Below are 23,378 nucleotides of genomic sequence, written 5' to 3'. Positions count from 1 at the left end.
CTCTGCATCAGTGTGTTTTAAGAGGCAGATGGTATTTATTTAACGCACAGTCAGTATCTTCTGAAATCTAAATTAAATTGGAGAAACTTAATTTACCTAAAAATGATTATGGGCCAAAAAATTCTGAATTAATTTTCCGAACTTCACATAAGTCGTTTTCACACATAGGGAATAAAAGGATTCAGATGCAAAACTGCAATTAAAACAAATACTGAGCACAAATACTGAGCACTGTTCAGAGCACAAGCCCTGTCTTTATCAACTCCTGATATAATTTGATTCCCCCATCCCCTATATTAATCTGCCATAAAAGTGGAAAATCTCCTCTGAGCAGAAAATGACACCTATCTGCCTACTCCCATAAAGTACAGGCTGGACACCAAAATGGCCACGTTGTCCTAGCAGGGCTGGAAGGAGTTTCACCCATGCTTAAGATAGCGGCTTTCAAGGTGCTCTCACTGAACAAAGCAGCAGTGCTGAGACAGCTGTTTGGGTGCTAATATGCTTGTAAATTTGGCCTCCTGCAGTATGCATTGCTACAGTCCTGAAGGACACTTAAAGTTTGTTCTCTGTAAAATAACAGAGCAAGAAATGGAGTGGACAGGCAAACACCCAAGGTGAGCTAATGGCAATGCGAGATGGTTGATTACTTAGGAAGTTCTCTTCCCACAGCACATCCAGCTCTGTGCTGGACACCCGTGTATTTTGAAGACTGCCCAGTTGCTCAGGTTGTGCCTGAGGCAGGGTGGTTTTGGCTGTGAACTGTTGTGTGGTACAACTCTTGCCCGCAGCCGCGCATTCATTTTAATTCCTCACTATTGGTACGATGGGGCTGCGAGCCATGAACGTGTGCACATACACATGCTGTGACCCACAGGCTCTGCTCAAGGTGCAGCACAATGACACTTGTGGGATATTCAGGGCTTTAAGGGTTTGATTGTGCCTTGCTCGATTCCCTTCTCAGACCTGCAGCTCAGGGAAGGAGGCAGCGTTTGTCCTCTCCCAGGTCCTGCACCTCCTGCCCTTGGGAAACACCACTGCCCACGAGCTCTGTGCTGTCACGGCAGTAGAAACAAGATTCCCCTTGTCCTTGGAAAGGAAACGTGCGAGAGGAGGAGGGGGAACGTGCAGACAGAGCTGAAGCCCACAGGTACTCATGAGCAGCAAAAACTGCAGGAATCACAAGGCCAGAATTGCTGATTGAAAATTCCTCCCATAACATATGGAAAAAGATTTGCCCTTTACATGGCAAATCAATGGCTCTCAACAGAGTGCTACAGGCTGAGAAAGGCAGAGCAGAAAACAGATCAATAACCTCCTCAATATGAACCAATTTAAGAAAGAGCCTTAACCCAGGCTGAGTGTAGCACATGTTAAAGCTGCTCTCCAGGAGCGGGGCCCCAGGCTGCTCCCCTGCCTCCCCTTCCCCTTCAATGGAGTGCAGGAGTACAGAGCAGCGTGTGATCACCTTTCAAAGAAGTGTCCATCAATGGGCGGAAACCACTCCAGGGTGACAGAGGCGGAGGTCCGAGCCACAATCTGGGGGGCAATTGCAATAGGAGCTGGCTTCTTTGCAGGCTGCCAGCTCTGGTAGACGAGGTCCAAGTAGCAGTGCATCCTGGCCACTTGGTTGGGCGTGAAGGAGTCGGTGCAGTCATCATCTGGAATTAAAACAGAAACCGCATCAACCACACAGGAGTCACGATGGGAGCAAGAGAGAGAATTACAGCCTGGTGAATGGGAGCTTCTTGCAGAGGGCAGGATGAGGCCTCGCAGCTTTCAAAAGTTAATGGCCTGTGAACGAATTACCACAGTCATCACTTGGGGAGGCAGGTGAAAGGAAGGAGAAGTTGAAAAGGAAAAAATAAACCAATAAACGTTGCCTCCCTCTGGTTCGGGACACACATGAAGCACCTAGAGGTCATCCCAAGACAGGACAGACACCTGCAGGTGACGAAACTCAAACCCTCCATGCAGCACCTTCTGGTCAGGGCTGGGGCTACCAGTGGGCCTCTGAATTTAGAGGGATTTCATGTCTAAAAGAACATCTCTGAGAGGATAAAAGGATAAAGGACAGCTAGTGCTAGGATAAACCAAATAAACTGGGGCTCATACAAACTGTGTGCAATGGACTTTTACAGTTTTCTTAATTGAAAGAATCCAGAATTAAAAAAAAATAATAGTTAAATAACTCTTAAAAGTTCTCAAAGTTTCTAATGAACAAATCAAAATGTTCTCAAAGATCAGTTTAAGAAAATAATTCATAATCGCTGATTAACAAGGGAAAATTTTGGTGCAGTTGAATAACTTCCATCACCATTATGATTTTAATCCATTTCTGAAAACTGCAAAACATATTTGATATTTCAAATTTCTTATTCATTCAAAATGGAGAAATAAGTTGCTGCAGAATTTCCCATAAATATCCATTTCTCATTTCTTACTTCATCTGTTTTTCTCAAACATGGTTTGGCAACAAAAACACATCTAGTACTATCTGAACATCACACGATTTTACAACTGCAATGCCCTGGAGAAGTAGAAAATTACCAATTCTCCATTGTGCAAATCACAGAAGGAATAAATATGTTATGCAAAGTCACCCAGCAAAGCTACGCTGAAGAACTTGATGCTAACGCTTAAACCATTTTTCTGGTACTCTTCCCATCAGATGAACAGCTCTTGAAAACACAGTGTTTCTCCACGTATGCCTGCAGAGTTCCCAGCCCAGTAAATCTCAGTCCCAGATGGGACCGCTGCACGCTGCCGCGACACAAACAACAATGACAGTTTTGCACAGGTCAAGTACTGCGCTCTTCTGGGAAGACGCAGGTCACCGAAGGCTGTTCGGAGAGCTGCCTGCCTGCATGTAAGTCGGCGGTTTGATATAATACCACTGCTAGATGCTCTGATGTCTTCAAGTCCATGCCCTGTGAAACTCAAAAAATATGAATTTGTTCTAGATAGAAGTGTGAATCTGCTGGCTAATTTAAAAGCTTACCACATCTTCCCTGAGCCACAAGTAAAAGGAGTCAGCTTCGCTTGGGATCCTGCTCAAATGCCAGCCCCAAATGTTGTCCTGCTGTCACTGAAGGGGTAAGGACACCCCAGGTCACAGGTTCTCCTGTCTCTCACCTAATTCCACCCAGAGGTGAACCTCCCCTCATCAAACACGCACAGCACCACCAGCATGAAAGTATCCACAAATCCCTGTGGTTTCACAAAAAGCTGCTTTAATATGACATCTCTGGATTACCTCAATAATTGTCGATGGTCTATCCCTAAGCATGCTGTAAAAGCCATAAATATTCTTCACGGAAGCCCAGAAGGAGACAAAGGCCCTTAATAGCCATCATAAAGGAACAATAAAATATATATAGGACAAAGCAGTGAGACAATGGCACGGGAGAAAGATGACCTGCATTCTCAATCTGCTTAAACATCAGCACAGGCTGGGGGCAGGAGGGGGTGAGGGGGAGAGATGTTTCACTTACCACTCGATTTCAAGAAAGGTTCGAGATCCTCAAATGAAATTATAATTAGAGAAATTCAACACGCTTTGCTGGGATGATTATTCCACCAGAATTCAGAAGCAGAATTCCTGCTGTTTTCATACAGAGTGGTCTAAAAGACTAGCCTACCTTTTATTTGGGAACACCACAGCTAGGTGGACTTGTAAAAATAATAAAAGCTTTTCTCACACTTCTTGATCTCCTAGATATTCTCACTTGCTATTTTGGGGAAAGAGAAGTTACCCTTTAAGTTGGTGCTTTGCTACCAAGTTGGGGGTGACTGGACAGATGGCTGTTAGGCAGGCACAATGGGACCAAGTTGTATATGAGCAGCAAAAGAGGAGGGCAAGAAAGGCGATGTTTAGAGCTGCATGACCTCAACCTAGATGTTTCAAAGGTATTTCTACAGCGATTTGATATCCTGATACGATTTTTATTCCACTGGCAACAACAGAAAAGCAAACAGATTCATGCATGAGCTCTAGAGATACCTATCATGTCGCTTCACTTAATTTTTCAAGAAAAAAAAAAGGTTTCTGCTCAGCACACCAGCACATACTTAGCTCCCAATAGCAGATATGCATCTCTGTGCTCTGCCTCTCCGTCTGAACTCTCGAGACAATTGGCAAGGCAAGTTCTCTTTGGAAGACGAGACCTCAGGGTTCTGAGACATGCACGCACCACCCCTTTTCACATACACACAGGCAGATTTGGTGGAGGGATATTGTAAATCCCAAGTGGCACCGACTTATTTGTGTGAAGTGACCAGCAGACTGTTAGCAGGCATGAGACTTTCTGCCCTGCCACATGCACAAAGTGCATAACACATTTAGGAGCTGACACAGTGCTTGCATGCTTGCCCCTGAAAACACCTTCTAAACGAACAGAAAAATAAAAAGAAAACTAAGCATCATGTTTAGCTAGTGCCATGAAGGGCATGAAAGCATTTATGTTATAAATCATTTCAATCTGTGCCTCAGATGACATTAAACATTTTGCTTCCCTACAGTTTTATTACAGAATAAGCACTCTTGTGACCTTTTGAGTGGGCAATCTGTGTTTCTGCCTGTAGTATTAAGGTGCCCTTCAGTGGCTATGATTGTATTGGTCCCCGTTAAAATGCTGTGGATGCTGTCAGCTCAGTGTCACAGACCTTCAGCACAGCTAGACCCTGTGACCTGAGATAAAAAATACAAGTCCAGGTATTCCCTGTTCCTTCTGAGAAATAACAGGGGATCCTTCAGCTCCCCCTGAACTTCTCGGGGAGGAGCAAGGAGCCCACCCTGCCCTTGTCTGATGGGCAGGGGTCACAGGAGCTCATGCCCTCTTTGTATTATGTTCTCATGGTAGAAGTGCTATAAACCAGCATCCCCGAGCAACAGAGCTGTGCCAACAGAAGCCTGCAAAGTAGACCGTGCTGGTAGTCTTTGACCAGCAGAGCAATCCCAATCCAGGTGCTGTCCCAGTATTCACACCCTGATGAGGAAACTCAGGTGTGAGTGATGGCAGCTCAACTGCAGTGAATCTGAATCAAACAACAAACATAGTATTAGAACGGACAGAATTCACAGAGGCATGAGCAGTGTCTCATTAGATATCATTCCCACAGTCTTGGTGGTATCAATATTCATCTGACATGTACTGTCTCCTGAGGAGAGGGTAAACAACCTCTGAATTTGAGTTGTGCAAAGATTCAGATCACGCGTCAAGGTTTCAGGAAAATAGGGTGTCAAATTTGCTGTAAAGCCTTCAAGAGCTCTTTTTTAATGCTTGCCTCATTTCTGTCCTTCCCCAAGCCTTCTACCTGAAAATCACATGAAACTAGTAAAGTTTGGGAAAACTCAGAGAAGAAAAACAACAGAACTGGAAGGATTTCCTGAGGCCATCAAATTTGGTCCCCATCAAGACCGGTCCTATACCAATGGACTTACATGTCAGCAAAAAGTCCTATACGAAATACACTGCAGAAATGAGAGCTGATATTGCTGTTCTCAGTTCCCACCCAACCACAGACACCAGCAGCAAACCGAGGAAACCCACGTACCTGCATAGCTCATGAAGTTACTGAAGGGTGTGTTTAGGAAGCTGTGAAAACCACACGTATCGTTGCCAGGTCCCGGATCCCCACACAGCTTGTGCTTAGGAGCGGGGTTGGTGTCACTGCAGAGGTCTCCAGTCTCGAAGGAGGGCTCCGTTTCCATGCATGGATCGCTGCAGGAGAGGATCTCTGAGATCCCCCGGAAGACATGGTAGAGCCCCAGGCTGTGCCCGATTTCATGGATCATCGTGTGAGTGTGGCCAGGAATCCCATAGAAGGAAGGATTCAGCACAATGCCACCTGCAAAGGGAAAAGAAAAGAGCTTCTACATTTGTCTTGTCTTCCTCACAACAGCAAGAGGAAGATTCACCAGCAGGTCATGGAATCCTCTATAGGATGTCTTTGCACAATCGAGCGCGTTGCCTGCTCAGAGAAACTGCAGAGCAAGGTCTGATCTCATCCTTAATCTGGGACCCCAAGGATGAGGAATCATGGGACAAAGTCCAACGTCCTAAACCAAAACCACGGTGACTATTGGTCTTTCCACTGGTTATGCTCAATTTGGTTCGTAGGTTTTTAACTCAAAAAATCCTATGTACAATTATTTTGTACTGTGCATTTTCAGATCATTTAGTGTGCTGAAATGGAATGATTCTGCCCAGGCAAATGTAAACAATGCGTTTGAACCAAGCGTCAAAAAAAACCGTACCTGGAGCACTCTCAGTACGTTATTACACAGGGTAAATGTAAAATACAAACCCACTGACTTCTGATACACCCTAAAAATTGCACTAAGTTGCACCAATATTTGCAAACTAATACCTGGACAAAGAAAATGGAAAACAACCAATGCTGGGAAGGGGGAGATATCTGTGGGGTGTGCTCTGATCCTGTAGACAGCTTTGAAGTATCTGTCAGAAATACACTCTGCTCATACACTCAGGAAAGCCTAGTTTGATCTGAACTGCACAGTCCGCTAATGAATATGCATAAGTCTAATGTGTCAAAAAAAAAAGAAATCCTGGAATGTGATAATTCTGAAAAAAAATAAAAAAATGCATGGTTGTTAAATATGTGCAAAGAAAGCCAATGGTGATTTTTTTTGTTGTGTGAATTATGGGATGTGTAGATAAGCAAATAGTAAATTTGTGAGGATTTATAGTATATTGAATTAATCATAAGCATTATATTTTTAGCTCTGTTAGATGTACCTTTGGATTTATTATATGTTTCATATTTTCTTTATTTAGCTTATTGACCTCAACTTTTCCAAGCCTTTTATTTAAAACTGTTTGTATATATTACCTACCATGAGAACAGGAGACTGCTTTGTAAAACTAATAGCAGGAAAATAAATCTTGGGTATGGTACACTAATAACTTAGTGACAATGAGGAGAGAAAAGGCTTTGGCAGGAGGAACTTTATCAGTGACTATAGCACAGGGAAGATGAGATCACCGGCTTCTGATGCACCATAGACTCTTCATTCTCATCTGCCTGGAGTCTTTTTGTTGCAATAACCATGGAATTACAGGAAAATAAAACTGAGAAGACTCAAGAAGCCACCTTATCCAGCTCTCAAAACAACACTGGACCAATCAGGTCTATGCCATCCCTCACATATATTGGCCTAATGTCTCTTTACAACCTCTGATGATACGAGTTCCCCAGCAATCAATTTCAGCACTCATTCTTACGGCTGCGAGGACTTAACTCACATCTAATCTGAATTGATTTTTTTGGCAATTTAAGTTCATGACTTCGAGTCCCGCCTCACACCAATACAAAGAGCAGACCGTTCTCCTCCCCTTTCACCAGCTTTTGTGAGACCGTTATCTTCCCCACTCCAGGCTCTTTTCCTTGAGGCTGAATAGCCCTAATCCAGTCAACCTTTCCTTGTAGCTCAATTCTTCTTCTAGACCTCCCTGTCTGTTCTCCTTTGCTTTTCCCGGTTGTCTCATGTTTTCCTTCAAGTACGGTGTCCAAACATGACCCCAGTGCTCCAGCTTTAATATTATCAATGCTGAAGGGAGAGGAAGGACCACTTTGTATGTCTTGCAAGGACACAGGCACAGATAGCAAGAGAGAAAAGACTTCCCCTTTGCACTGGGCACATGTGAACACATGCACACAGTGGAGTCACAGGTGCATGCATAAATATACAGTTAGTGTAAAGAATTGAACAGCAAATTTAAATACAGACACAAAAGAGTGAACAACGTTACTCACACTGCAACATCATGCCTACTATACCACGTTCAGAGCCTGCACGTCCTTTTCACAACACTGAGCTGGCTCTCACACTAGTTCTCCACAAGCCTCATCAGCTGTATACAGCCCTTCAAGTGTGCAGCTACTGAGCTCCCCATGTTCCTAGTGTCCTTCGCTCCCCCTTTATCTGATACACACTCTGATTCCTCCAGAGCTTGGGCTCTACCCAGCTGGAGCCACTCACACCCAGAGAGCACCTTGGTGCGTTGTGCTGTGGGGGTCTCACTCCCTAAGACCCTTCCAGAGTTTGTTTTCAAATGTTGGGAGTACTGGTGAAATTCCCCAGCAGGATGTGCCTTCATAATAAAGGCTGGCTAAACGGTTCTGGCATTGGACAGCCCTGAGGCAGCTGGAGAGGGAGATTTTATTTTTGCCTTTGTTGAAAATTTATATTTTTCACAGCTGTCAAGAATCTAAATCAATTGCAGTTTTACAGAAAAGATAAACTCCCTCACCCAGACAATCTCTATCCCAGCCTTTAGATCTGCACCACAGGACATATTTCATATTTTTTATTAAGTACATATTGGATTTATAGAAGAGAGTAAAAAAGATTAAAGATGAATTCTTACAGACCAAGCACAGGTCTGGGAGGGCTATTATGACAGGAAATTATGGCCATAATTTATTTATTTTTACTTTTTTTTCCACTGCAAGTCAACTTCAAACTGTTGGCTAACGTCTTTTTTTTCTCTCCTTGGTCAATGAATTCTGTCAATACACTGTAGGAGCTGAATTTAAATTGTTTTGCTCAGGCATGATGTTGACAATTAGCTTAACGAAGTGACAGAAGAACTCATCAGGGCTTTGGGCAAGCCCCAGCCCTCTTGCAGAAGGTTCTTCTCAGCGCTCTGGAGTTCTCCCCTTGTTCTCTGCTCCCTCCCATGGCAATACCAAGGGAAGCTATGAAAATACTCATTTAGGGGTGAATCAGATCTATTCCTGCCTTATTTCACTCCAGTAGGAACAGCAGGGATGGTTTTTCCCAACAGCAACCAGAGCTGCTGTTTCGGGTGCTCCCAGCAGGAGCCAGCCTGTGGAGATGGGGCTGGAGGCAGGGCAGAGTGGAAGTGGCTTCACTTCCAGCCCTGCTCAGCAGGAGATTTTGTCTGGATGTGTGTCAGTGCCGGCTCCTGGGAAGGGAAGTTTGCTCACACTTCTTCCAGAGCAGCTGCAGAGCTGGATTTCATAATAAAATGCTGACTAACAGAAGTAGGGCAGCCAGCTCCAACTGCTTGGTCTGACCATGGAGCCTTTTGGCTACAGAGATAGGTGACTATAAAGAGGTGTTAACGTCGAGGTTTGGGGTAATGTATTTCTGAATACAGAAAAGTTGTAGTTCAGCCCTCATAGCTTTAGAATGTATGTTTAGTATGCTTTAGAATAATAAACACCATATTTGCTGTCCTCTTCTGGGCTTTACATTTGCCACATCTTTTTTTGTTTTGCTCAGTGTGGGCTTGGATAAGGAAAAAAGTGGCTCAGCCTTTCACAAAGACTGAACATGGCTGATGCTGGACTTCATCCCCAGCCTAGGAAGGTCTAGACAGGGTGGAAAATCATCTGGAAAACTTGTAAGAATCCTTCCTTTTGTAAAGATGACCGGATCAGGTTTGCAGCCTGAGGGAGGTTGGTGCAGTTAAGATAAGTACACACAGACTCAGACAGTGCCTTCTGAACCTTTTGAGGTTTGCATGACATTTTGCAAGGAAGACAGATTCAGAACCACTGGAGGTGTCAGGGCCATGGGTCATTTCGTAGGTTGCAGAGCTTTGTCTGGACCCCGGGGTTCCAACAGCCATAGCCAGCAAACTACGTATGAAGCATGTAGGCCAATCTGCAGGGTAGCAAACTCTTCCCAGTTCTACTCAAATGCATGTTAGAAATACAATCTCTCAGCAGTTTGCTCTTTTGCACATTGGTGGAAAAAAATAGTAACAAATGTTAACTGTAATCTGCAAAGAAAATTAATTGGACACTTACTAAGTGATGAACTAAGGATCATAACACAACAGGTTAAGGTTAAAAATTCACCTTTGTCTGCATTCCCTCACCTATCCCCCCAAGTCTTCTTTGCAAAGTGCTCTCATGGAGTGAATGCCCTGTAAAGTAGCTTCACTTAAAAGGTGAAATACTTTCAGCTTGACATCATCTACAAATACCATAATATGCTTTGGGTTTATAACCTAATATTTTCCTGGTTGTGAGCCAGTATCTGGGAATCGTGAAATACTTTTTTTCCCCTGACTATATATTAGAGCAATGATAAGAAATCAGAACAGAGCTTAGCGCATATTTGTCTTTCCTTCTTAGCGCCTCAAAAGAATGCTTTACAAAGAAGAAACATCTTTATCACTCACCTAGATGCATCAAGGCTTCCTTGTCCCAGGGCCAAGTTGCCACTCCAGCCAGCTCTTCCTCGGAGGAGTTGGCAAAGAAGATGTTGAGGTGTGTGGATCCATCCAGCTTGAGTATGTTCTTCAGTTCATTGACATCTAAGTATGCTCTGTAAAAAAAATAAAAATCATTTTTTTTTCTAAAGGTGGCACAAAAAGCAACAAAGTATTGAAGAAGTGCCGCAATCCAGGCAAAGATCTTATAATATCCTGCGTATCAGTCACCCAAAATATTTTAATAACCCACTCCCAAACTTCAATTACTTTGCATTCATATGGTGAATCTCATCTGAGGACTTCCAGCCATTGCTTAACCACAGCCACAAAATCCAAGGTAAATATATAAAGCTGTCCATATTCCTAAGATAAGTATAGGAATCTATTTATCATGAGTGTAATTAACCATGTATTATGGTCAGTAAATCTTTTTATATCAGCAGTTACCTTGCGCATTTTCTCTAAGCTGTTCTGTGTTTTTACCTATAATTCTCCTCCACAATAACAAGCTTCAGGTCTTCAGTCTGGCACCAGCTCGTGACATTACTCCTTTGGCACCAGCAGCATTATTTGTGCCGAGATGCACCGGGTCTAACCCTGACACAGGATGCTTCTTAGGGAATTGCTATTTTAATTAGTTTGCTATTTCCAGCAAACAAAGTTGTAACAAGGAGAAGGGAATAAGCAACACAAGGTTAGATCTGCTGTATTTGAGTCTTGCAAACTAATAACATAAAGCAACCAAGCCTAAAAATGGGCAAAAATATTACGGACAGGCAACATGCTTCCATCCCAAATTCCCAATTACACAGTGTTAAAAATGTGGAAAAATACAGATAAAAATTAGTCTCATTAGAAATCCCTTAAGGCAGAACAACTGGGTCATGCCTGTGTTCAAAGACACGCTGGTTCCTTCATCAGCTTCTGGACTCAGACCAGGAGGAGAGCTGACCAACAGAGGGGGAGTCTCTTTCTTCTGCTGCCCCCCACAAAAAGCCCTGGGATAAATGCTCTGAAGCGTAGCACTGCTTGAGGATCAGCCTCTCTTCCTAATAGTGTGGTTCCCTTCTGCCTTGGGAGACAGACCTAGCGTGCCTTGCAAGAGATTTCCTATGGAGTGGCTGGTCCCCTACCACGACATTCCCAAGGCTCCTTAGGTGCCCCAAGATAAGCACAGTTTCTTAGCTTTTGGGACATCTGGAGGTTACAGAGCAATCTGCTTGTGGGCAAGCAAAGCCAGTCCCTTAAGCCTGATGGCCACTAGAATTACTTCTGGCACTCTGCGAAAGAAGTAGACTTCATCGATGCCTGCCTACAGGAAGAACGACTCACCGAAACGCATGCTGCAGTGCCACGCCGGCTTCAGAGGCACTGCGAGGATCTAAAGCAGAGCTGCAGAAAGCCAAAGCAAAAGAGTAAACCTCTAAGTTCTCTGTCTCCAGCTCACGTTGCCTCTTGATAGGTGAGGTGCTGTATTGAGACCTAAAACATGACTGAGTTGTGCTCTCTTCACTTGGCAGGTGGAAATAATGGAAAGAAAGATCACACTGTCATGCATGGTTGACCAGCTTGTTAGGGAAGGACACTGTTATGGTTTTGAGCAGTTCATTCCTTCTTCCTTAAGTCTACCTTTCCATCTGTGCATGGGTATAGATTCATGGAGCTTGCACAAACCAAATGCACTCGCCTTCAGTAAGGTTCCTTGCGTATTTTGCAAGGCTTTCGTTCCCAGAAGGGTGAAAAAAAAAAACAGGGGAGTTGGATCGGCACCAAGATCTTTCTGTCCTTCCCTGGAGGACTCCCCAATGGAAAACACATTCATATTTCCACAATAGCTTCCCCTGCCACTTGCTGAAGTCATTGCCTCCAAAATAGTTCATGGCTGGGTGTCCCCAGGCCCTCGCTGACTCATGGAGGAAGACGTACTCTTTGGGGACACCAATGGAAGGGTATGTTTCCATTCCATACAGTGTTTATCTTCCAGTCAATGCGGATGACATCCTGAAGGACAGGTCAGCACTGTGACCCTTTACAGATTTCTCATCTCTCCACTGTTCCCAACACATCTTCCCAAAATACACAGATCTTTCCCTCCAGCTTGTTCTGCAAGTATCTGTACAATGATCTGTGGCCGTGCTTAATCTATTTCCAGGATCTTCTTTGTGCCTTTGAAAACATCTTTTCCAAACATGGGCTCGTAGTTAAGTGTGTCCATGAGCAATAGTTTGAAATTACACGAGAGCTAGCGAGCATTTCCAAATGAAAGTGTAAGCGTATCAGGTGGGAAATGTGATGGAAGATGTGTGCACATGCGGGGACAATGTGCATGTTTGCACACATGTCAGCATCGGTAAGAGAGAGCAAAAGTGTAAGAGAACGTGAGAGCAATGTGATACTTTGTGCAAGAGAGAAAAGCACAGAAGCAGAAGCGTTGCATGCCCCTGAGTAGAAAAATGTTTGTGTTTTGTATCACTGTGGGAAGGAAGGGCTCGCCGTATGTATTTGAGGCTGCAGTTGTTGACTCTGGATACAGATGCTTTATTGCCTATGCAAATCCCTGTAGCAGTAACTACAATCAAAGTCCCCTCCTGAGATTACCAGTTTTATCCTCGCTCTTCTCTTATGGTTTCAAATTATTTACACTGATACTTCTTTATTCTCAGCTGTCGTTTTGCTTATTTTTAAACAATCCAATCTCCACTTAAATCCTCGATGCATGGCCACAATCACTCTCTCAGTCAGTTACATGCAGGCTGTGTGCTTCAGCTCTAGGGCTGTTCTGTATACGGGTTATTACTGCAGACAGCATTTAACTAATTGGCCAGTAATGTCAGCGCATCACCCAGGCTGGATTCATGTCTTATGTAAAGCCACTGTAACAAGTCACTTGGACTTAGCTTTATGGTATTTCTCTGACCACTACTTCTCTGCTAGACAGCGAAAGTCTGTGAAGGAGCAGAATATGTTCAAATGGTGTAAGGGCAGAACGCTAAGAGGATTTTTAGTAAGGGCTCTGCACAGGAGTAGGTGTAAACAGGCCATGCTTGGGAGAAAGTAAATGCAACCCCCTTTGTAACAGCACACTGCAACCCCCAACACATAAACATGCTAAAGCATTTAGCTCAGGCAAATCCCTTGTAAGCGTGTGAACATGTGCGTGCATGAACAGAGGTGTGAGTGTAAGCAAGGGTTTGGGCTGTGCACACATGCGAGCCAGCCAAGAGTATACATGCAAAGGAACGTGTGTGTGTAAGAGATAAAAACATGAGCTGGAATTCCATCCTCTCCTTCCTCCCCATGTTTCTAATAACCTCCCATCCCTATCCATCATCACCACATTCCTACACTCAAGGAGGCATAAATTAACTACTTTTGCAGTTCATGTCCAACTACGTAGCCGCAGGCAGCAGACCCAACAGTTACCAGGTCAAAATAGTTTTCGGTTATTGCGTTGGACTGGGCTGACTCCCCCCTGCTGCTGCGGCTGCTTTGTTATCAGCCCAGGCTATCTGACCCAACGCAATCTGCGAGCATTGCTTACACTTCTCAAGGTTATGTGGGTCCCCTGATAGAGGACATAATGTCTGTCACATGGGCTGGTGCCAAAGAGAGCCAAAGAGCCCAGCCTTTCCAGCACTGCCAAACTCGCATTTCAAAGACATGAGTGCAGTCTTGGAAAGGGATCAAAGCCTTTCCAACTGTCATTAGAATATTTCCTTTATGCATCTCTCCGTGAGTGCCAGCAACATATTTCATAAAATTCATTGGCTCGAGATGGTACCTCCAATATAAACCTGAATGGGGAACTGTCAGGGCAAGTCTATGTGGAAAACAAAACAAAACCCAAAGCACAACAAAACACGTGTAATTCCTGTAATGGAAAAAACATACGATGCTGTGAGCATGCCCAGCTCAAGAAAGCCTAATGAGCCTATTAGTGCATCATAAAAGGTCTCCTTTGCTGGAATCTGGTTTAGACATAGAAATTCTATGGTCTGTTTAAGGCCATTTGGGACATTGTATCAGGCAACATGTACATTCCCACCCAGATCTTTTCCCATTTGTCCAATGCAAAGCTCGGGTTTGTTTTTTTCCTGTGCTCTGAAAGCTGTGCTGTACAGCAGCTCGCTCTTACCCAGGAAGCCCCAGACCTCAGTCAGTAACAGGCATCCCATCCAGCGCTCCAGTTTCAGCCTAATGGAGCCTGTAGCTTACCCCGCAGTGCCTTGCCACCGCCCCATCCGTCACATGAGCCATTATCCCCGTGCCTGTCTCATCTGTCAAGCCCATTTCCTGGCCACTTGGGCTGGGGCTTCTACACAGCAAGACATGTCCCCAGGTGGCGAGGCAAAGTCCGCAGCCAGCAGGCTCGTCCCCCGTGCCCACAGCCCCATCCGGCCAGGGGGAGCACCGCGACGAGCTCCCTTCTGCTGGCCCAGAGCTCCACAGCCAAACCCAGCCTCAGACCTCAGCCCTTAGCTATATGCACGTCTGACAACGGCTTTTAAGCTTGGTCGGTATCAGGTATCAGGTCCAATCATATTAAATCCAGCCCTGGGCACTGGCGTGGAGCAGTTCTGTACGTGGTTGGGGGCTCTCCCTCCCCCCCCAGGTTCAGCGCCGCAGAGCAGCTTGCCCTGACAGCCACGGTGCAGCCTCTGCTCTCGTGGCTGGTTTTGCGTGGAAGCCCTTATTGTTAGGAAATGTTTTCTACTGTTTGCTCTGAGTTATTCTCTATTTGACTTTGTTTTGTTTTTATTCCTTCAAAGACAAGTGTCACTTTACGGCAAAAAAACAAAAGTACTTAGGGCATTATTTGTAAGACCCCACACAAACAAGGAGTAGGAACTTAGTTAACTGCTCACTATGATGTAAACTGTTGTGTTTTTTTTTTTTTTTAAAGTTTCTTAGGAATAGAAGGCATTGCATTTCACTATCTAAAACAAAACAACAACAACAACAAAGCAAACCATCACCTTCTTGAGAAGCCAGCCTCAAACAGCCTCCCTTTCTGCCTCCTGACATACAGCATCCTGTCCCTTACCTAGCGGGTTCAGTACGTGGCAGGGCACAGCAAAGGACCCCGTACATTGCTCTCCTTCCCAAGACCCCGTGTTCCTGCTTTCATTTGTACTCTCAGAAAACTGGCAGCCCTTAAAGCATGGCATGTAATTTAGCAGGCATGGAGAAAGCTTTTCCGGGCAGCGCTGGCGGCACTCGCAGGCTGCCTGCGACAGACCTAGGGGTGGTTCCCGGCGTGGTGTGCCCGATGCTTCCCAGCTGTGTCCCCTTGGTCCTTCTGGCTCTGATCTCGGCCCCAGGACGGATGCTAACACACTCATTAAGGCAGCAAAAACCACAGCAGTTGGTATGTCAGGGGGCAGTCATCAAGCCATGTGGTCAAGCAACACGGGGGACCCAAGGTTTTAGGGTGCAGTGTCCACCTAGAGATTATTCGGTATCTGCAGTGAACAGCAAGGACAGTTCTGAGACAAATGATGTGCTTCCTGAAGATAATGGCAAGAGCCATGGCTTAACAGCACTGAAAGCTGACCTTGAAATGGGGCCATTTGGCAGACACACGCAATTACAATTTAGCTTTTCCCCCTGTGATTTCTGAGTCTCGGGTGGTCAGACACGGGGCTCATCCTTTGGAGATGCAGCGTTGGTGCCAGCATACAAGCTGCCTTTTGCCTTCTGTCATGGAGTCACCGAAAAACAAGTCTGGAAGGGATGTCCAGAGCCCACCACTGCTAGCCCAGCATCCCACCGCAGGAGCATCTCCACCAAATATGTTGTTATCTAGCTCAGACCTAGGACCGCACATGACAAGGACTCTGCAACTGCCCCAGCAGTTGATTCCCTTCTGCTTTACCAAATCACTAAATTACTTATTTCAAAGCTCATTACATCTCTTGCAAATCATTTTGGTTTTAGGCTAAAACTACTGTATCTTTTCAGTCTGTCCCCACTGGCCATATTTTTAAGACTTTTGGTCATTTCTGATTTTCTCAGCTGCACTCCCCATATCCTTCTTAAAGGCTGATCATCAAATGTAGACAGTCCTCAAGCTGAGAGCTTATTAGTGCCATACAACTGCTACGTTCCTCCTGTCTGTCAGCTCCATCCTGACACAAAATGCACAGCAGAGCTTTCAGACCTACAAGTGTTCCTACTGCTTGTTTGTTTGTTTTTGTCTAAAGTGCTACAGCATTATCAAAAACCTGAATAAAAAAGGACAACCCACAAACCCTCTTCAGCAGTGGACTTCCCAAATTTTTGTCTGACCTCATGTTAAAGATCTGCCTTTGTTGGCAAATTTAATTTTACTCCTCATTTCAGACGGATTGTCATAAATCATGTGAAGCAAGAAGTGTGCCTCATCTACATTTAGTTTAGTGTTAATTTAAGACACTGGTGTAAGTGTAGTAAAAGTCATGATAATTTATTGATAAAGGTATAAATCTTTCAGTGATTGGGAAAGAGCCTGAAATAGAGTGGAGCCAGAATATTACAAGCGAAAGGTTTTCGGTCCCCGCTTAGATCCAGATCGCTGCCTGTATTCACACTGACATCCAAATATCTAACAGTAATCCTGACCGCATCCAAACCAGGCAGTCAGTAGGTCATGTCCAAAAGCATAAATTGCAGGCACTGTCAGCACATGTAGGCTTGGCAGCTTGTAAAGAATTTTGGTTTATCTGCTGCAGCAAAATGTCCTCTAGAGCCCCCAAATCTGATCTCCCATTACAAAGAGAAAAAAAAAAAAAAGGATGTTTGTGGAAAAGAAAAAATAATGATAAGGATCCAAGAAAGGTCTTGGCATAATTGCTGAAATATAGACATAGCTTCTCGGGTAAATTTGGTAGCCAGTGCTGAACTCTGTATTGCTGCGGTGATGCTTTAACAGGCTCCATGAGCTGGCTAGAGCTGGACCAGGGGTTTGGACACCAGTGGCAGGTCCTACAAGGAGGGCCATCCCTATCACAAAATAAAAACCCACATGGTTACAAAAGTCTGGATGTTTGTTGATCCTAGGGTGTCCTCTTTTCCAAACTGAATTAATTCCATCATTATTTTGGTGACTCAGGCTTTACTCACCCCATGAAAAAAAAAAAAAAAAAAAGGAAAAATACAGAAAAAGATTTTTACTGTCTAAAAGATGGGACTCATTTGGGTCTGGGTTTTCTTTATCCTGGAACAGAGACTGAGAGCAGCTCCTTGGTCTAAAGTAGCAATTTTTTACAATTGTGAAGTCATCAGTTTAATTTTATTTGCCTTGAAATGCTGGCTTTCCAACAGCACTTCTAGACAATCCTAGAAATAAACACATTTCTACTGGATGCTAAATCCATAGGACTTCAAGGAAAACAATCGAACAAACAAATGTATACATAAAGGAAATGACTGGCTACCAAATTCTAAAAATCAATATTATCATCCATACAACCCTAATGCTGCACCCCTGCCCAGCCCTAGCAGACTTTCTGACCAAAAGACTGCTAATAAATGATAGAGCTGCATTTCATCCAGCTGCCTATAGATAACTCCTGGATGTTGTAAATGCAGCATCTACTTCATGGCCTGAAGCACAGCAACACGCTGGAACAAACCTGCCGGCTGGACTGCTCCGAGTCTTGCTCTGGGTCCTCTTTCGTTTCGGTTCAAGTGCGCTCGCACTTTGAGCCAACTCCTGTTCTCGCTGGGCTGTGCACAAAGTATCAGCACTGACTGCAATGTATTTGCTCCAGTAAATCTAGAGTTAGTCAGAGCAAAATTTGATTCTCAAAGTGCAGCTTCAGGTTCAAATCCAAAATCTCAAAGGAAACCTCAGTTGAAACAACCAATTTTTGCCCAATTTCTGGCCAACGCAACTTGCTTTTTTAAGGAGGGAGGCGGGTTTCCTCAGATCTCCACACGGATTCTCTCAAAGGTTTGTAAATCCTTGCCAAATCCTTCACAAACCTGGGCTCAGATTCAGAAATACAGTGAAAACAGATTTTTTTTCCCGGCACTTTTGCTGCTGGTTCTGGCCAGGATAAGAAAGAGTAGAGGCTCAGGGAAAAAGAATGGGGAAAAAGATGATGCAAAAAAAATTCAAATGTCAAACATGTTCTGTCTGGGCTCTGGGCAAAACTTTGGGGTGGTTGTCAATGTACTCACTCCCCCTCTCCCTTTTATCCTCCCTGGCTTCACTGCCCGATGCTTGTACCAGAGCCCCCCACCCTTATATAACCTTTATATAGTGTTATACAGAGTTGCAGCGCTACAGACCATAAATATGTGATCCCTGAGCCTTCTTCCTTCGCAAGGTTTACATCCAAGAACAGAGGAACATTTGAGTTCACTCGTGCAGCAAGAACCAAAAACCCCTGTTTCCTTGCACAACTATAAAAAATAATTAAGCTAACCAGCTCCCCAGACCTAGGAAAAGATATGCTGGCCAGCCAACTTGCAGGAGGAGAAAAAAAGAAAACAAAGGGAAAGCCTTGGCAAAGAGGATTGCGATCTTACTGTACAATTAACTTCTGAGACAGTGAGTAGGATTAAAGCATGGAACATTTCAAGAAACATAGCTTTAAAATAGCAAAGCATTATGAAGCATATATGCACATTTCGCAGACCTTTGAAATCAGCAACGCTGGCAGGTTTATTTGTTTTGATTGTCTCTTTTTGTTTCTTTTACTACTTTGGGATTTTTCTCTCTCTCCTTTTCAAGCCTAAAGCCAAATGACCCATGAGAAATGTACTGTAATTTGTCTCTTATCCATCCCTCATCTCCATCTGATATTCCCTCTGCCCTGGTTACCCTGATGTTTTTCCAGACTCTACAGGCTGAACCATTGTAACAAGGAGAAAAGTCAAACGATAAAGAAAGAAGTGGCGTAAGGATATTTTCAGGAACCAGTTGTTAAAACAGATTTCCTTTGCCGCTTTTCCGAAAGCCCTTTTGGCTGCAGCAAGCCTCATTCATGTATACTCGAGACTTTAAATCAGTATAGGAAGGTACATATACTTCGGGCTATTTTAACCATCAGTTATACCGCTTGGCACTTCCACAGTGCTTCCCCTCTGGGCCTCAAAACGCTTCCTAAACATGAAGAGAGAAATTCCACTCTGGTCAAAGCCCTGACACAAGCCCTCTGCACCGCTCCAAATCCCGTCCAAGGGCTTAAGTGGTGCTAAAGTGGGACAAGAACCCTTGCGCTGGGCCTCCCCTCAAGAAATGTCACCAGGGCTGAAGAAGCCATGAAACAGGCAAGCAGAAGAATTTCCCTTGTCATGCAAACCCGAAGATGGAGGTACAGAAATGCAATAATTTGCTCAAAGGAACGTAACCATTCCGCGTGGCAGCTGGGATTAGAAACTACATCTCGAGTCTATACTCTTTGACACCGTGGATCATCTTTCTTTTATAGAAGTGGTGGTTTGTGTTACTGATCCTTCAGGTTTTCTGCTGGTGGCCACTAATCATATTTTACAATCTTTTACTGATATTTTACAATCTTTTACTGATACTTTACAATCTCCAAGAAGTCCTAAAGGTCTGGTGCTCAGCAGATGGAAAGTCGGAGCTCCCTACGATAAGCCGGTCCTTCCTGAATCCCTTGGCTTTGCTGTTTCGAAGACGATGTAGCACATTCAGTTCATAAACAGATTTTCTCGTGGAACCAGGGCTCTGCTTTCAATGAGTGAGCAGCCACCGTTCTAATAATATTTGGCATTTACATACCACCTCTCATCCCACAGAGCTTCCAAGAACAACCAACAGATACGTGCATAGCACACTGCACAATAGTTCAAGTAAAGGACATTTTGGTTTCAGTCACCAGAACAAACCTGATTTTTTGTGAAAAGCACCAGAGACCAGGAATGCAGCCTGTCATCACTCTCTTGAATCAGGTCAAGAGTTAGGTAGAGGCTCTGTTAATCAGACTGGAAGCCAGAGATCAAGAGGAAACTTGAAGCTTTGACACAGAATTTCCTTTAATTATAGGAGCAGATCATAGCAACTCTCTATATTAGAGATGTCTAAGGATTTCCACTGTTAATATTCAGCTCCAGCCTTGTCTCTCTCCTTCCCATCCTCGTGGCTCTGGGGTCAGGCTTGAAGTCACCTTTTCAGTCAAGAGCCTTGCTGGCACGACCCTCAGGAGTCCGGGCTGGAGCAACCCAGGTTTGGTGCTTTTGAAGCACGGGGGAGCTCCTCGTGCCCCCTCTTTAGGGTACACCCGAAGCATGGGGTTACCCTACTACACCGACTCTGCCCCACGCTGGGCTCAGCAGCACCCACCTACACTGACTACACATGGAGGGGCAAAGACCATGCTCGGGTGAACCACCAACCAGGGAACGTGGGTGATTTTGGGGAAGCCGAATGCAGGTCAGGCTGCGGAGCGCTGTGGTCTCAGGGTACTTGCAGTTAGCTCACCGTTAGTCACAGCCCCTTTGGAAGGGGCCACCTCGTGCCATCCCTGCAGGGTGTGCAGCTGGGACCTCGAGGGGTCCGGACGCCGAGCTACTCCTTTAGCATCTCCTCTAATTATCATGCAGTAAAAAATGCAGGATGAAAAAAGAACAAGATCAAATTCTTTGCTCCTTTCATCTCCCTTTCTGACATTAATCCTCCCTGCGCATAAACCCCATGCCACGAAGTGAGATGTACATTGCTATTGGAACAAAAAGAAACTTGGATTCAGGCCGACATCATCAAAAAAATAAAAATAAAATCATATATAACCACAAAGGACCCAGCATGTTTATTACAGATACTTCTGGAAATGATGGGCCAAAATAATCAGCCCAAATATGCATCTTGCAAAACATCACTTTTTCTTTGGAGATGCCGCTTCTTTTCTGTTTTTGTTTTTATAACTCATGAACTTCCAAATCTCATTTCTTAACCTTCTGGCAGGGTTGTGCACAAAGTTGGTCCTGCTGCAGTGGGCAGATCATCAATGGCTTATATTTAGGATAATCCCAATTTTCCTCTTTTCTGAGAAAGAAATGAAAACCTGACTTGAGTGAGACTGGTTGAAGTTTTCTCGTTTCATCTTATGCAGGAAAGAGCAGGAGACACCAAAGTGAGATTGTAAAGAACATCGTCTGGTGATGTCACTCCAGGGAAACCAAGAAAACCTTATGCCCTGGCACTGAAAGCCTCAAGTTGGTGAGATTTTTTTCTCTCTGTTTCAGTAAAGAACTCACCAGCACTTTTTATTTTCTCTTTTTTGTGGGGGATACTGGTGAGTCCTACCCATAAGTCTTTCTCTTCAGCAGTGAAGTCCTGAACACACATTTTAAGAAAAAAAAATAAAAAATTAATAGTCAGATTCAAATATTATGAGATCCGTGAAAGCTGGTTACACTTGTTCTTTCCCAGCAATAAAGAGATTACAAGGAAACAGAAAATGTCAGTCACTGAAACAGAAATTTCACAGAAGAACATGTAGCTTTGAAGTTCCCAGAATCCACAGTAAATTGCCAGGTGATCTGGCAGAAACACCAACACACCTGCAATTGAAATAGTTCAGAGCTGCAGAAAGAAAATACTGCAGACAGTATATTTTCTAAATCCAACTTTTTTATTTTTTTTTAATTCTCTATTCCTGTCCAGTTGGAAGACAGAAAGAAAGGAAAAGAAGGTGAGGGAGAGAGGACTAAGTAGATGATGACTCTGTCAAGCAACTACTGTTGGGAGATGGAACATGAGGTAGCAGTGGCTGTAACAGCCATCTCTAAGATAATTAACTCATTAACATCAAAACCCTGCCCCTCATTTCTCTCCGCTGAGCCCCTGACAAGCAGCAGCAGGAAAGATGTAAATGTGCCTTTTCCAAGCGCTTGGGAATTATCAGTCTTCCTTGAATTTAAACCTCCCCAGGACCTGCATCTTCTGCAAAGATGCAAGGTAAAGAAAAAGGCATGGTGTATGTGTGCCTCTGAGAGTGGGCATTTCTTGAACTGAAGGACACGTCAAGCAGAAAAGGTCCTCTACCCCTTAAGGCAACAGGGCAGCAGACGCATCAAAAGCCGAGGTTATTGGGTGGATGGGAGGACATTTGTGTTGTCTCACATATGGATCTGCTAACACATATAGCACAACGCAGGCTCTATCAGACCAAAGCCTAAGACTGATTGTAAGCATTCCCTGGAGGACACATTTCCCAAGACCCTACAAAATTGGACTGGCAGATTATGAAAGGTACAATACTGATCCAGCATGTAACAGTAAACTAGAGGAAATCATACCCATATATTTGGCCTACAGACATGAGTGCAGGAATTGCCTGTTTTGGCACCACAAGCCTGTGGATCCACTTGAATCAAATACAGACCCCTAACAAAGGGCTATGAGACGGCAAAGATCTGTTATCCATTGTCAGATAGTAAGACGAAAGAGGGAAAACTGATTTTCCTTCATTTCTTTACCAACATTTGCCACGAGTATTCCCACGGTAGGCAGGCCTTGCCATGCAGTCTTCCTCATGACACTTCACCCTCCACCACTCAACTTGCACATCTCAACCGTGCATCTCAACCAACTTTCACTCTGGTTTACTGCCGTAATTTATCGGTAACGTGTTGCTAACAACTACTGTAGGACTTAAGATCTTGATGACTGCTAACCTAGCTCCACAAAAGATCCAGCAAAAATTGCAGGTTGTCATTTTTGTCCACTGATTCCCACACACAGACCCCTAATTATACAAACGCAAGTTTTTAAAACGTATTTCAGCATGAAATGTCTTGCATCTACTTGTCAGAGACCGAGAGGGAGAATTTCCTCACTTCTGCAGCTCCTCTGTTGCTGACTCGGGACATCTCAAGAACTTTGCAAAGTCTGAGATGTTGCCTCCTTCACTTGGGCTGGGGGCAGAGGGAGGCACGCTGAAACCAACCCCTGGTCTATCTCCTGCTGACCATTTTCTGGATCAAAAACTGGAAGTTATCTGGCTATCATTCCCAGACAACTCTAAAAAGAATTTTGTGTCTGATGAAGACGAAGGTGAGCCTGCATTTTTAAGGCAAAACTAGACATTTTGAGGCAAAAATACATGAATGAGTCTATCCCCAGAAGTAAAACTATCACAGGAACTCTGAGCAGATGAGGAGGAAGCCAGGAACTTCTGTCCCTTATCTGAATCCAAGTGGGAGCAGAGG

The 23,378-nt window shown here is 44.3% G+C and overlaps 1 protein-coding gene across 19 annotated transcripts in view; it reads right to left on the bottom strand.

Moving 5' to 3' along the window:
• PAPPA (pappalysin 1) overlaps positions 1-23,378 on the bottom strand; it is a 361,421-nt gene that overhangs the window by 121,070 nt on the left and 216,973 nt on the right. For all 19 annotated transcript variants that reach the window (XM_083807365.1, XM_083807367.1, XM_083807366.1 and 16 more), the window contains 3 exons: positions 10,182-10,327; positions 5,557-5,850; positions 1,469-1,661 (listed from right to left, as the gene is read on the bottom strand). In XM_083807365.1, the coding sequence (XP_083663491.1) occupies positions 1,469-1,661; positions 5,557-5,850; positions 10,182-10,327 (633 nt within the window). The remainder of the gene's footprint in view (positions 1-1,468; positions 1,662-5,556; positions 5,851-10,181; positions 10,328-23,378) is intronic.

The sequence above is a fragment of the Anser anser genome (genome assembly GCF_964211835.1).
Source record: "Anser anser genome assembly, chromosome: 21".
Classification (NCBI taxonomy): Eukaryota; Metazoa; Chordata; class Aves; order Anseriformes; family Anatidae; genus Anser; species Anser anser.
Note: the sequence above shows the minus strand (reverse complement) of the source record. Positions and strands in the feature narration are given on the sequence as shown.